At 38.3% G+C, this 16,399-nt stretch overlaps 1 protein-coding gene across 1 annotated transcript in view; it reads left to right on the top strand.

Annotated features, from left to right (window-relative positions):
- The window catches only part of LOC122562410 (coiled-coil domain-containing protein 63-like), a 90,236-nt gene that overhangs the window by 9,066 nt on the left and 64,771 nt on the right, over positions 1–16,399 (top strand). The window contains exon 2 of the mRNA XM_043715267.1: positions 6,882–7,004. Coding sequence (XP_043571202.1) covers positions 6,882–7,004 — 123 coding nt within the window. The remainder of the gene's footprint in view (positions 1–6,881; positions 7,005–16,399) is intronic.

The raw sequence follows: 16,399 nt of genomic DNA, 5'->3' as shown, positions 1-16,399 counted from the left end.
GATTATAAATCTTATCTCTTATAATCCTTTCCAAAACCTTTCCTACAACAGAGGTAAGGCTCACTGGTCTATAATTACCTGCATCATCTCTACTGCCTTTCTTGAACAAGGGCACAACATTTGTAATCCTCCAGTCCTCTGGTACCAAACCTGTAGACAATGATGACTCAAATATCAAAGCCAAAGGCTCAGCTATCTCCTCCCTAGCTTCCCAGAGAATCCTTGGATAAATCCCATCCGGCCCAGGGGACTTGTCTACTTTCATTTCTTCTAGAATTGGTAACACCTGTTTGTAACTAACCTCAATCCTTTCTAGTCTAATATCTCATACCTCATTCTTCTCCTCAACAATATTTTCCTTTTCCTGAGTGAAAACCAATGAGAAATGTTCGTTTAGCACCTCTCCGATCTCCATAGGGTCCAGGCTCAACTTCCCACTTCTGTCTTTGATTGGCCCTATTCTTAACCTAATCATCCTTTTATTCCTCACATACCTATAGAAAGCTTTAGGGTTCTCCTTTATTCTATTTGCTAAAGACTGATCATATCCTCTCTTGGCTCTTCTTAACTCTCTCTTTAAATCCTTCCTAGCTGATCTGTAACTCTCCATCGCCTCATCTGATCCTCCTTCTTCTTCGTAACAAGAGATGCAATTTCTGTGGTAAACCACGGTTCCCTTACCCTATCACTTCCTCCCTGGCTGACAGGGACATACCTATCAAGGACACACAATATCTGTTCCTTAAACCAGCTCCACATTTCCATTGTCTGCATCCCCCGCATTTTGCAACCCCATTCCATGCATCCTAATTCTTGCCTAATCGCATTATAATTGCCTTTGCCCCATCGATAACTCTTGACCTGTGGCACATACCTATCTCTTTCCATCGCTAAACCAAATGTAACTGAATTATGGTCACTAATTATGGTCTTTCCCCAAAGCCTTTTACAAGCGCAAGTCAGGAATGTGATAGAATATTCTCCACTTGTCTGATTGAATGGAGAATCAACAACATTTAAGAAGCGTGACACCATCCATGAAAAAGCAACCCTTTTGATTGCCACCCCATCTACCACCTTAAATATTAACTTCCTCTATCACTAATGCACAGTGACAGTGGTGTGTACAATCTACGTAATGCACTAAAGCAACTTGCCAAATCTCTTTTGACAAAATCTTTCAAAATCACAACCTCTACAACTTATAAGATCAAGATTGCAGACAGCTGGGTAAACCACCTGTAAGTTCCCCTCAAACTCATCTACCATAGATCTATTGGCTATACAATCATTTAGCCCTGTCTATCAATTGTTATTTATGCTAACTGGCAAACAGGTAGACCTGGTTTTGTAACTTATTTTTAGACATATCTGATGTTACTCCTGATATAGCCTTCTGCACTCTTCATTGAACTGGTATATGATTTGGAAATATTTTGCTTTTTTTTATTGCTGCTGGGTCAAAATCCTGGAACTCTATCCCTGACAGCACTGTGGAATCCTTTCATTTAATGGACTTTTGCAATTCGAGTGGCAGCTGACCATCGCCACAGTGACTCAGTGGTCAGCACTGCTATCTCACAGCACCAGGGATCTGGGTTCTATTCCACCCTCAGGTGGCTGTCTACATGGAGTTTGCACGTTCTCCTCATGTCTGCTTGTGCTTCCTCTGGGTGGTCTGGTTTCCTCCCAAAGTCCAAGGATTAGGTGGATTGGCCAAGCTAAATTGCCTGTAGTGTCCAGAGATGTTCAGACTAGATGAATTAGCCATAGGGAAATGCAGGGATAAGGTGGGGGGGATAGTGGATCTGGGTGGGATGCTCTTCAGAGGGTCAGAGTGGACATGATAGGCTGATTGGCCTACTTCCACACAGAAGGGATTCTATGATCTCAAGGCGAATTATGGGTTTGTAATGAATTCGGTCTCAGGCAGAATCTGGCTTGGGGAGGATGGGAGAGAGATGAGAGTCACACCATGGGAGAAAGCAATGAGAGGTGGATGGTAGAGAGGGCCATGCTGGTGATAGGGTAGGTGTTTGATAGAGGTCATGTTGTTCCCACAAAGTTTTCTTTCATATCATTTTTTATAAATCGGTTACCTTTTTACCAAATTGCATTTAAGTCTCTCTGGAAAAAACTGCCAACTTTCATTTCAATGCAAAATGTTTCCTGGTGGAGTAATAGTGGTGGCGATGATTTTTGGAGGACAAAGCTGCATGGATTATTTTCTTTCAGCTGAGAGGAAAGAAGACAGACAGATTGAGAAAGGTAAAGGGAGGATGGGAAGTTTATTGCATGGATTAGATTGTCAAGATGGCTATGAATGTTGCTAAGAGGTTTCTGGTAATAGAAGACATACCAGTGAACTATTTGAAATCTTTGACAAAGTTAAAAATCATACAAAACCAGGTTATACTATAACAGATTTATTTGGAAGTACTAACTTTCAGAGGGCTGCGCCTTCATCAGATGGTTATCAACCACCCAATGAAGGAGTGGTGCTCTGAAATCTAGTGCTTCTAAATAAACCTGTTGGATTATAATCTGGTGTTGTGTGATTTTTAACTTTGTCCACCCCAGTCCAACACCGCCACCTCCAAGTCATTAAAGTTTTGAGTAACATTGGACTGAGAGAGTTAGCAGATAAAATTGAAAGTTAAAATAAAAGCAGGATCTGTAAGGAAGAAATGCTGAAGACAGTCTGTTCTGATATAATGTGATAGTTCCATTCCCATGCTATAAGAAAATCACGTAATAGCAGTGCCATTTAATGGGACTGGATCACATTATAGCCAACACAGGTGAGGAAAGTTCATGTTCTACTGATAATAGTCTAAATTCTGAAATCGTGCTATAGGCAGTTCACACTGAAGAAACTTGCATTATAGCAGAACAGACTGTATGGTTATTTTAAAAAATTCATTGACGGGATGAGGGCATTGCTGACGAGGTCACGGTGGAATTTGAACCAAATCCCCAGATTAATAGTCCAGTAGTAATACAATTAGGCCATTACTTCCCCATGAATTAAAATTAGAAAACAGGAAACTTAAGATAGAGTTATACAGTCACAGAGATGTACAGCACGGAAACAGACCCTTCGGTCCAACCTGTCCATGCCAACCAGATATCCCAACTCAATCTAGTCCCACCTGCCAGTACCCAACCCATAACCCTCCAAATCCTTCCTATTCATATACCCATCCAGATGCCTTTTAAATGTTGCAATTGTACTAGCCTCCACCACATCCTCTGGCAGCTCATTCCATACACGTACCAGCCTCTGCGTGAAAAAGTTGCCCCTTTTATATCTTTCCCCTCTCACTCTAAATCTATGCCCTCTAGTTCTTGACTCCCCACCCCAGAGATAGAGACAAATCAAAGCCAATTGCTGAAAATTAAATTGAAGATTCATTGCATTAATAGGGATGGCTAAGTAACCCTCAAAACAGGGGGCATCAGGAAGGAAGGAAGTACTAAAACTGTAATGATAGTACAGATAGAACATGTTTTCTTAAAAAGAAGAGACAATTGTGAACAATCATTAAAGTTATCTTTTAAATATTAATAATGAGAATCAGGTAACTAGAGATTCTGAAGATTTTATCTCAGAAAAAAGGTGGGTTTTTTATATGCTTCAAATCAAAGAGGTAAACCAATAGACATATTGAGAGACACTGGAACAAGCCACTGATGTCAGCTGATGATACTATTTGTCTTCCAAAAGGGTTAATGAAAGAGAAAATATTAATTGGAAGTATACATGGAGAGTACAATTAGTGCCATTATATATTGTTGGATTAAAGAACGACTTAGTAAATGGAGACATTGTAGTTGGAACCATACAACAAATTCCTATAAAAGGAATTGTTTATATCTTGTGAAATGCTTTGGCCACATTGAGAATGGTGGAAGAACTAGTAAGACTGAAAGAAACTGAAATATTACAAGAGGAACATCCAGGATTATTTCTGGACTGTGTTGTGCCTAGATCTCAGTCACATAAAATTCGACAGGAAGAGTAGGAGTCCATGAAAAAGAGAGATAACTTCAGTTATGGAGAAGATCCTACTATGGTCAGAAGGAAATTTATGTCCTAAAATGAAAAGAGCACAGGGTAGTTCAAGGAGCACACAGTTACCTCAGTGGAAAAGTTTCATTTGTGTATCATCCAGAGCAGGAGTATTTGGTTAGAAATCTACAGGTTATTAAGAAAACTGAGAAAGTCTAAACTCTCAGTTTTGTGGATATTCATGCAAGAAGATTTCACAGTTCATTGGAAAGAGTTGGAGGCAATCAATTATGTTGAATTTAAGGATTTGAAAGAGAAAGGTAATTTCTCTGGATTTGAATTGCTGTAAAGTGATTGGGGGAATAGATTGAAACTTTGTAATGCTGGATATTTTAAGGGTTCTTTTTCCAACTGTTCTATATCTTGATGACTTTTTTGTGTCTTTTGTATAATAAACTTTTATTGTTTGAAGAACTCTGCAGCCCTATGTGGCTATCTTTCAGGGAATGATCACCATATTAACCAAAGAAAATATGATCTTTCAGGCCAAATTTCATTCTGGGTCCTAACTTGTTCACTAGTACCATCAGCTGGAATTGTAACAATTGCTTCATACAGATTTCCATTTTGAATGACTGTTTCAGTTTCTCCGTTACCCTTAAGAGAATCTTTGTTCTTCCTGACAACTTCTGCATTCCAGTCTCCTTTTGTACAAAACAACAACTTGAAAGAATTTTCTTTCACATAACATGAACCTTGATTGAGTTTAGGGAATTATTAGATGATGACAGACAATATACCAAAAAAAATTCCAAAAGTTATTTTGAGGAGTGTACTAATGAACTGGTGAATGAATATTTGATTCTTAGCCAGTTTCTAAATTTAATTTTCATGTGGATTTAAGTGTCTGCTTTTCAGAATTCCTGCAATTCTGAGCCCATCACTAGATTGGTCCGAGGCTAACTTTCCTTCTGAACTCCCTTAGTGTTAAACCAGATGCTTGCTCAGCAATGGAAATATGATCAGCTAACTCAGAATGACCATTAATCCAACTGAGGATTTTGTAGTCTGAACAATATAGCACCACATTACAAGGGAACTTCAATTTGGCAATGTTAAAGGAATAGTTATAGCATGAGCCTATGGCAATACAAAGTAACAAAAACCCACAAGTGTGGGGAATCCAAAACAAAATAGTTCTTTGCCCCAACGTCCTTTGAGTACACGAGGTACTCCAAACATCATATTTTGATCCTGCACCCAGTGGCCCTGCTAACATTTTTCCCTCAGCAAACAATATCAAAATAGATTACTAATTTATCTCATTGCCTTGTTTTGGACCTTAATTATATAGAATAAAGAGTATATCAAATTGTCTATATAAATACATATTCTTTCTTTATAATTTCAGATTTGATTTGCATGCTTTCTGCAAGTTCTCCCAATTTACCAAACTGATCTTGGTCTGGCTCTCACTGCTTCAGCTCACATATTTTTCTTTCTTTTCAACACCTAACTGAGCTGATCTTTAACACTGTGTAATGATCATTCCACTTTATGTCCTTCTCTACAGTTGTTTGGTTTTTTTCCCTTCTCTCTTCAAGCTCTGATTCTATCTAAAAATGCTGGCTTATCTTTTATTCTTCAGTTCTTATGAATGGTTCAGCTTGAATTATTGACCTGTCCATCTCTGCTCAGATGCTGGCTGGTGGAGTATAATGTAACCTTTTCTATTTTTATTTAATTAAGGTTGTCTGCTAGAGCAAAATGGAACAGACTTGTCAAAATTCATAACTTCAAAAATTCTAGCATAATATACAGGAATTTTCAGACCACTAACCATCTCAGCAAAAATATTGATTAATGCTACACTTTAATGTGCTTCAGAACTAGTATCTGGAATGGATGCTGAGATACAAAGTGAGAAATTAAGAGAAGTACTCAAAAGTTTAATGAAAGAAATACATTTTGAAGGATGAAGGACAGAAGGAAATGGGGAGTTGAAAAAATGTTTAGGGATGGAGTTTGAATACATAATGGCTTAAAGCATAGTCACCATTGGCTGGGCAAAGGAAGTAAAACTGCACATATGGCCAGGGTGAAAGGAATGGAATTTTCTGGGGGTGTTTTTATGGCTTAAAATAGGGTACAGCAATGTCATGAAAAGATTCAAGCATGGTAATTAGAACATTAAGTTGGAGATATTATGACCAGTAGCAAATATCAATAAGAAAGCCATGAATGAAGGGTGAGTGGAACTTTGTGCAAGATAGGGATGAACATAAAGAATTCTAAATGAGCTAATGTTTACAGTGAATGAAGAATGGACACTGGGCTGAAGAAAATATCAGAATAGTCAAGACTGCTGATGAAAAAACATTAAAGTTTCAATAGCATATGGGCTGAAGCAGGGATGAATGCAGGAAATGTTATGGGGCAAATGTTGTGATTTTGTGCTGGGAGAGTAGGTGTGTAAATCACAGTTCACATTGAGAAGGATAATGAAGAAGCAAACCTTCTGGTTCAACCTGACAAAATGGTCTGAAGAAGTGGATGGTGTAGGCATGGAATTTGCAGAGGTAGCCAAAGATGATGGCTTCAGCCTTTCCGAAGATTAATTGGATGAAACTGCAGCTCATCCATTTTGGATATTGATGACTATGGAGAGTCAGTGAAGAGATCTAGAGAAATAGTAATGAGGAAGGGCTGGGAGTCGTCATCAGTGTACGTGTGGAAGCTGAAGCCATATCTTTAGATGATCAGTATATGGAGGATTTGAGGTTTATATATTTAGGGGTCATCAAAGTCAATGGTCAAAAGAGGGAAGATAAGTAATTGCTAGAACTGTTATGATTATGTTACACTTAAGAGATCCTGTAAGTGTGGTCATGCTGAGACATTAGAGAAGGATGATACAGTTGAGCACACTATTGAATGCAGAGCAATTGAAGAGGATGAAAACAAAAATGTCACCTGCAACGAATGTATCTTTGTGAGTTGAATAGGAAACAGAAAGAAGAATAAGCCATTTATCCTTCAGTCTGTATTGGCATTCAAATAAATCATCTGTGATCTAACTCCATATAGCCGCCTCTGTTCCTTATTTATGAATATTTATGGTCAACATAAAGTTATTAATCTCAAACTTATAATTAGCAATTGTCTCAGCAATCACTACAACTTGTAGAGTTCCAAATGTTCTCTGACTTCAACTAAAAAGCTTAGCTCTAATTCAAAGGCTCCAGATCTAGATTCCCCAATCAGTGGAAATAATTTCTTGCTATCCATCCTGAGAGTTCTCTTTAATAACTTGACAAATCTAGCAATTCATTCCTAATCTTCTAAATTCCCAGGAATACAGCCCTAATATCTATGATCTCTCCTTATAATGTATCCCAAGGAATCCAGATATCAAATTATTAATTTTATACTGCTGTGATGGATTTCCCAAGTCTGAAAATTACAAAAGTCACAAAAGTGCTTCCAACATTTTTTCCTCATTCCTCAATCAAGGATTCTGCATCCCACTCATCATCTGTGGTTGGAATGACTCTTAACCACATCTGACCCATTTTCCATACTTCTGCCCTCAGCCCTTTCTGTCCTGCCCAGAGCTGTGATAGAGTTCTCTTTGCTTTTACCTTCTGTCCCACCAACCCTTGTATTCAAAGAATACCTTGCACCATTTCAGCCAGTTCAAGCATGTTTTACCCTCCACAATCAACATTAGGAAGAGGCTGTTCACTTTGCACACCATGGTCTGCTCTTCCACCACCCCTGACACCTCATCTTGCTCTCACAGTACCTTCACAAACAATTGCAAGAACAGTGGCATGTGCTCTTTTACCTCTTTCCTCCTCACTGTCCAAGATCTTAAATTTCTTCCAGGTTAATCTACTATATTTATTGCTCAAAATGCCACCTCTTCTACACTGGGGAGACTAATCTCAGACTGGGTGACTGCTTTGCACCATATTTTCTTGACCTATATTCTACCATTAACACCTACTCTACATGGCTTTTCTTTACTACTCTTAACATTCCCATTGCATTTTGTCCTGTGCCAACAGTGATCTTTGATCTACCTCACATTTAATCCTACCCAAAGCTTTCCTTCTGTTCTACTTGTTCCTCTCCACCTTTTTGTACAAGTGAAAACTCATCATGTTTCCAACTCTCTCTTCAATTCCAAAGAAGAATCATATTGGACACAAAACATGAATTTTATTTCTCTCTCCACTGATTGTTTTTACTTCAGATTTACAGCAACTGCAATATTTTGTTATTGTTCAATAATTTCTAATTCTAGTTGTTAAAATGCTAGTGTTTGAGTTAGTCTTTTTCATTTCTTTTTGCACCTCTCCATTATATTTTAATGATCTAGATATGTGGACCATATTTGTAGGTTCCTTTGCACCGACACAACTGTTAGCTTTTCACCACTTTGAAAGTATTCTGAGTTAGCCTTATTGGATCTAAAGTGGATAACCTTACAATTTGTACGATGAGTCCTAAGTGAAATTTCCCAAATTGTTGGATTTTCAGATGGAATATATCAAACCATTAAGCTCCCGGCTGAGGAGGAGTGAACTGGCACCCCTTTGTTATTCAGCTACCCCTCAATCCATTGCAAAAAGGTTTAGTTCAAAAAGAATGCCCTCCCTTGTGGATACGTTTCTCCCAGCCGCAAATAAGCTTGTGTTTTAAAATGAGCCAACCTTAGCAGGCTTTCTTGTGAGATTGTTTAAATTACTAAATGTAAGAAGAAATAGTAACACAACACATTTACACACAAATAAGAGATGAATCCAGACAGATAAGTTTTTAAAAAGATGCCTAGATCAGCCTCTGAACTTGACTATTTTGATATCCATATAGCACCCTTTTACCAATTCAATTAATGTAGTAATATCTTTTTGTAATTTAATGCTTCCATTTTTATTTAAATGTTGTGGCAGTGGAAAACTGATTTGAGAGATTCAGACAGTAGCAAGAAAAGTAGTATTAGATTTGATAGGGAATAGCATTTTACAGAACTTGGCAAAGAAAAGGAAGATTGCAGTTTGGTGTTCATTTGGAAAGTCAGAATAATTAACTTTTTTTAGTGATGGGTTGATGACCAATCACCACCATGATAGTTTGGAGATGACAGGACATAGGAAGTATAGCCAGTGGGAAAGTTTTCGATAGTGGGAAAGCTGTTACCAGTCATGAGCCAAGTTTTAATCAAAATCGGTAATGTCACTATTACACCCATCTACAATAAGATTGTGAATGATGAAAAACATTTGGAGGGAAAAGTAGTGATCAAATTCACTGAGGTTATTTTGATGAAACATTTAGTATGATGATTGAAGTCTGTACTTCAGGAAGAATGCAAATACTGAACTGATTTCAGATATGAAATGTCTGCAGTAAAGTATTGGGAGTTGGCTTTAACAGTAGAACAGATTTTTTTCTCAGGCAAAAATCATTTGTTCTTGACAGCAAAATATGTTACTTGAAAACAGATTGAATTCCCATCTCAAAAACATTTACTTCACATTAGTAAATGTACCTATCGACATATCAATTTCACACAGCATCCCTGTTGTGTAAACATTGCTGGTACTAATGTGAATTTGAGCTGTTCCAGAAAATATGTATTCAACTAATCTTTTCTTTATGATGTTTGATTCATATAACACATTGCAAACAGAAACTAACACACATTCTGCAAATAATGATAGCGATCAGACAAATGAAGCATTCCTTTCAAAAATACCACACTCCCATAAAACATCTTGACAAAAATAGAATCAATCTGAGGATATTATTTGCTAAAGACTACACAATCTAGTTAAAGATCTAGGATTACTCACCACCTGATAAACCAATTTTTATTTTGCCTAAATACTTTTGTATACAGACATCTTGAGCTATATATGCAATATATAAATTACACTACTTCTTTGGCTTTGCCCGTTTTCTTTATTTTTATCCATATGCTGAACTGCTGTTGTATCGGGTGAGAATACCCAAACGTTTAAAATACCATTTTAATGCATTCTCTCAGATTGTGAAAATTCACAATTAAGAAAATCCTAGGTTTGAATTAGCTATTGAGTTACTGTACTGTTAACAGTACCCTCTAATTGTTTCTATATTTTCTTCTTTGGGAAGGTGGAGTTGTTAGAACTGAGAATATAGGGTGGATATTCAGGATTTTTCACTCTGAGACTGCACAATGCCATGTTCTACAAGCCCATTTGGCAATTTAACATACCAAGACACCTAGGACAATCAGCATTATTTCAGATGGAAGGAAACGCAGCCGAAGAATCATTTTCTAAAAGTAACGACAACTGTACATTTTTTTTAAGCCTAAAGTTTGCCACTCTCTGAACTAAAGCCCAGGGGCTCTCATTTTCTCGCGGCCTGGTCTCCAAGATTCAGTTGCCATGGTCACTTTGAAATGGAGACGTTAACAGTTCCGTCACAGTGACCCAATAACCATGGCAACGTTAGACTTTAGTATTATCAAACTTTGGGAAGAAGCGTGAAGTTCGCGCTGTTATGAGATCTTATCTCAACTTTATTTCTCTTCCAATTTAATACAATTGAAGTGAGTCTTTAGCATGTAGTAGTAACATTTACTGTTATCTTTTGGACGATTTAAATTATAGTTTTCACATATTTGAAAATGTGGCGATATGGCCTCTTTGAAGCGCAAATAAATGTCCTTTTTTTTGTGAATCCACGAGAGGACGATGTAAATGCATAAGATGCTTGGAAAGACATTTCCATGTCAATGAGTTGGATATAAAATCAACTCTGGCTCAGAAACGCTGGAATTAAATTTTTCCTGTCTTCCTTTCTGAAGGAGTGAATTCTCGTTGTGTGTAGGGTACTTTGTCAGCAGCCAGAACCTTACTCAAATGGCTGTCTTAACTGGTTGAGTTTTTGAATTGCTGTATGCAGCACTCTAGAGCATTCATCATCGAGGCAGGCCATTCTGCCCGATGGTTTATGGTCCAAAGCCTTAATTTACCCCTTTCTTTGAACTGTCCTCCAAGGGGCAAATATGGTGTCCTAGTCTACTTATCAAAACTGCTCAGAGTTTTAAAAGCCATTTTAGGTCTTTTTTTTCCTGAGAAAATAACCCAGTCTGTCAGTCTTTCTTGATCAGTTATTACTTCCCAATCCTGTTTTCACCTTGTCTTTAGTATCTTCAGTATTTCTATATCCTTTTGAGTAGCATGAAGAGCAAGACGGAACACAGTTCTCTGAAAGTAGTATACCTAAGGTTCCATATAATTTATCTAAGTGACGTTTTGATTATGTTCTACAAGAAATGAGCCCCAGTTTTTGCAGTTTTATCCCATTGTTAGCTTGTTACTACTTTACTGATTTAGCAATTATGAACGTGTGTCTCTGGATTCTTTTCCGTCAGTACCCCCTTTAGACTTTTATTTTCCAAGATCTTTATGGCCTTTTTATCACTTCTCATATGTTTTTATTGAAATTCATTTACCATTTTGACAATTTTGTTTTTGTCTTGTATTTTGTTATGATCCTCCTGAGGATTAACTACAACCCCAATATCGTGCCCTTTGCAAGTTTTGAAATTCTTCATAGTTGATAGATGTGACAGCATATTCAATGTCCCTGTTAAAAATATTAAACCAAATTTAGAGTCATTAAAATCCAGCAACAGCAATCTTGGAGCAGCAATTTGCTTCCAAATGTTCAGAGGATAATTATTTCTCAGGAAGCATATTTCTTCTTGGTTACATTTGTGACCACTTAAAAATATCAGTTTTGTGCCAACACAGCTAGTTAAGTATCTGCCTGTGTACAATGTATTTGAAATTGATCCAAGAAACATCATAACCAGGAATTTATGCATCAGTAAAATTAACTGTTGTTCGCATCTTCAGTGCTACAATGTGTCATGAAAATACAGATGACGCATTCAGCATATGTCAATCGTGTATGTGTGTGTTGGTTGGTAGATTAGCTCATCACACTAGCTTTTCAGTGTTCCATCAAAGAAAAATGCTTTCATTCTAGACCTGACCACCATATTGTTAAATGGATGACAGTACATTTGGAGATAACACCTATATATATTGTTATAAATTAAAAATGTTGGTAAGCCATTGCAGAAACATTAGCAATAAATTAGTGTACTTTAAATTTTGTAGCTGGGATGCCATGAGTAAAAACGCAACACAATAACAACATTCAATGAGCATTTTAAGGGTGAAAAGGTGGAGGAAATTCTGGAGAGTAGGCTGTAAATGACTGGAAGAATTACAACTCATAATGGGATAAAAAAAAGGAGCAATCCACAAGACTGGAGTCAGAGGAATGGAGTATTTGGCAGAATGAAGGGTAATGGGGAATGTGAAAGGCTAGAGGAGTTCACAATGATAGCAAATAATAAAGACATGAATACAAGAAAATTATTTTAAATTTGTGCATTTGGAGATTGGGAATTAATGTAAGTAATTAAGAACAAGGCAGTTGAGTCAGTGCTCAGATTGCAGGATATGTTCCAGCAGTATGTTCCAGCAGGAAATCAGAGCTTAGGAAATATATCAGGAAGACATTGGAGTAATAAGGTTTTGAAGTGGCATTGGCATGTATAAAAGCTTCAATGGAAAATAGCCTGAGATAGGAAGTGAAGGCAAAAATATCCTGTCTTTATGACGGAAGAGACATAAGATCAGAAGCTCGGTTTGGAGTTAATCAGAATGCAGAAACATAGTCTTAGGAGAACATACAAAACCAGTCTTTATGTTGAAATCTGACCATCCAAGTTGTTAAACAGAATCTTAGATACAGTTAAGATTGTTTTGATTGCTGATTTGTATACTTTGGATAACAGTGCATTCATGTGTTCAAAATAAGTGATTAAAATTAAAATCAAAAATAACATTCTATTTGATTGTGACCACTATAAATTTCCTTCCTTGTCCTTCTCAATTTATATTCGAAAAGTGTGGCACTGGAAAAGCACAGCAGGTCAGGCAGGATCTGAGGAGCAGGAGAGTCAATGTTTCGGGCATAAGCGCTTCATCAAGAATGTGGAGGGACAAGGAGGCTGAGAGATAAATAGTAGGGTGGGGTGGGGCTGGGGGAAGGTAGCTGGGAAGGCATAGGTGGATGCAGATGGGGGGGTAATAGTGATAGAACAGTGAGGAGAGTGGAGCGAATAGACGGGAAGGTCAAGAAGAAGGTCAAGAGGGCAGTGCTGAGTTAGATCTGGGATGAAGCGGGGGGAGGGGAGATTTAGAAACTGGTGAAGTCAATATTGATGCTGTGTGGTTGAAGGGTCCAAACGCGAAAGATGAGGCATTCTTGCTCCAATTGTCGGGTGGCTTGGATTTGGTGGTGAAGGAGGCTCAGGACTTGAATGTCCTTGGGGGAATGGGAAGGGGAGTTGATGTGGTCGGTCACAGGCCCTTGGGGTTGTTTGGTGTGTGTGTCCCAGAGATGTTCCCTGAAACGTTCTGTGAGTTGGTATCTTGTCTCCCCGATGTAGAGGAGACCACATAGATGTGAAAAAGATCCTTTGGGGCCTTGGATCGAGGTGAGGGGGAAGTGTGGGTGCAGGTTCTACACCTCCTGCAGCGACAAGGGAAGGTGGCAGGTGTGAAGGGTGGATTGGTGGGGGGGCATGAACCTAACAAGGGAGTCACGGAGGGAATAGTCTCTGCAGAACACAGAAAAGGGGTGGGGAAGGAAATATATCTTTGGTGCTGTGGTCTGATTGTCGGTGGCAGAAATGTGTTGGTGTAAACTCAATGGGTCAAATGGCCTCTTTCCGCACTGTTGGCTTCTATAATAGTGTCAACATGTACAGAATGTTTCCATTAATGACGATGAGTCAAACAAGAAATTATCAATATAACATTATCACTAATAAAAATCAAAGCCAAAAGTCAGAAGAATTTTGTTTACTTAGAGAATGTGGAACTCATGAACAGTGGGATTGGTTGAACCAAGCAGAAGAGAGGCATCTAAGGACAGGCTAAATAAGAATATGAAGGAGAAGAGAATAGAGTGAAATGCTGATAGAGTTGGATAAGAAAAGTCAGATAGGAACTCAGGTGGAGCCGGAAATGAACTGCTTAGCTGCAAGGCCCATTTCTGTGCTTTATACTTAAGTAATCCCTAACAAACCTGAATGTGAAGATCTAGCAATATATTTGTTGCATAATGGGAATCAATATGATCGCGATGATGATATCATTTTCATATCAAGAGTCATATATTATGAAGATTCCAAGCAGAGGAGACTGGAAGAACTGTCATGTCTCACTAGCTTGATTGAGTTTTTTGAAGAAGGAATCAATAAGATTGATGAGGGCAGAACAGTAGACGTGATCTAGATGGACTTCAGTAAGGCAGTCGACAAAGTTTCTCATGGTAGACTGGTTAGCAAGGTATATTGACAAGAGAAAATTAACAGCCTTGGTGGGTCTCTTTCCTTTCAAACATTTTTAAAATTATGAAAGATTTTGATAGGTAGGTGGATTAGGTGGCTTGGCTATGTTAAATTATCCTGTACTGTCCAGGGATGTGCAGATTAGATGGATTAGTCATGGTAAATGTGGTATTCACATGGAATATAGGAAGAATTAGCCATTTGGATACAGAACTGGCTGAAAGATAAAAGACAATGGTAGAGGGTTGCTTTTTAGACTGGAGGCCTGTAACCAGTGGTGTGCCACAAGGGTCGGTGCTGAATCCACTGCTTTTCGTCATTTATATAAATGATTTGGATTGAGCATAGAAGATATAGTTAGTAAGTTTGCAGATGACACCAAAATTGGCAGTGCAGTGGACAGCAAAGAAGATTACCTCAGAGTACAACAGGATCTTGATCAGATGGGCCATTGGGCCGAGGAGTGGCAGGTGGAGTTTAATTTAGGTAATTATGAGGTGCTGCATTTTGGAAAGGCAAATCAGAGGAGGACTTATACACTTAATGGCAAGGTCCTGGGGAATGTTGCTGAAAAAAGAGACCTTGGAGTGCAGGTTTATAGTTCCTTGAATGTGGAGTAGATAAGATAGCGAAGAAGGAATTTTGTATGCTTTCTTTATTGGTCAGTGCATTGAGTATAGGAGTTGGAAGGTCATGTTGTAGCTGTACAAGACATTAGTTAGAGCATTTTTGGAATATTTTATACAAATCCGGTCTCCCTCCTATAAGAAGGATGTTGTGAAACTTGAAAGAGTTCAAAAAAGATTTACAAGGATGTTGCCGGGATTTGAGCTATAGGGAGAAACTGAATAAGCTGGGGCAGTTTTCCCATGTGCATTGGAGGCTAAGGGGTGACCTTATAGATGTTTATAAAATTATGAGGGGCATGGATAGGATAAAATAATAAGGTCTTTTCCCTGGGTTGGGGGAGTCACAAACTGGAGGACATAGGTTTAGGGCAAAAGGGGAAAGATTTCAAAGGGACCTAAAGGCAACATTTTCATTGAAAAGGTGGTGTGTGTATGGAATGAGCTGCCAGAGGAAGTGATGCAGGCTGATACAATTACAACATTTAAACAGCACCTGGATGGGTATATGAATAGGAAGGGTTAAGAGGAATATGGGCCAAGTGCTGGCAAATGGGATGAGATTAGGTTAGGATATCTGATCGGCATGGACGAGTTGAACCAAAGGGTTTGTTCCCATGCTGTACGTCTCTATGACTCTATAACTGGACAAGATGTTGTATGATGAATCCTCATCTCTGTTAGTCATGTTGTATGAACTGGCTGGACTCATGTTTATGATAAGGTGCTGCTACTACCTTCCTTTTAGGTTAACATCTACAGGGCCTGCTTTGTCTAGTTCTGCAGAGGAAAGCCAGAAAGTAGTCTTAATTGGAAGGAGCCTTTTCCTGAAATAAGATGTAAGGTATTGTATGAAAGTAATCAGGTAAACAGTAATTTGGTATGACAGATGTTGTTAGAAAGATTAGGAATAAACCCAAAGGGTAGATCTATTAGCTGAACATCGAGAACTGTTCTCCCAATCCAGGTTCTTATGATGTCACTATGTTGGGTAGAGTTTAAAGCATTCCTCATTATTAACCTTTCAGAATCAAATACCTAATACAGCAGTGGAGAGCTTTAATCAGTGTTTTAGATATTAGAATGTAAACAAAATATTTACAGTACTTAGAGTCATAGAGATGTACAGCATGGAAACAGATCCTTCGGTCCAACCCATCCATGCCAACCAGATATCCCAACCCAATCTAGTCCCACCTGCCAGCACCCGGCCCATATCCCTCCAAACCCTTCCTATTCATATACCCATCCAAATGCCTTTTAAATGTTGCAATTGTACTAGTCTCCACCACATCCTCTGGCAGCTCATTCCATACACGTACCACC

The sequence above is a fragment of the Chiloscyllium plagiosum genome, chromosome 25, assembly GCF_004010195.1.
Source record: "Chiloscyllium plagiosum isolate BGI_BamShark_2017 chromosome 25, ASM401019v2, whole genome shotgun sequence".
Lineage (NCBI taxonomy): Eukaryota > Metazoa > Chordata > Chondrichthyes > Orectolobiformes > Hemiscylliidae > Chiloscyllium > Chiloscyllium plagiosum.
Note: the sequence above shows the minus strand (reverse complement) of the source record. Positions and strands in the feature narration are given on the sequence as shown.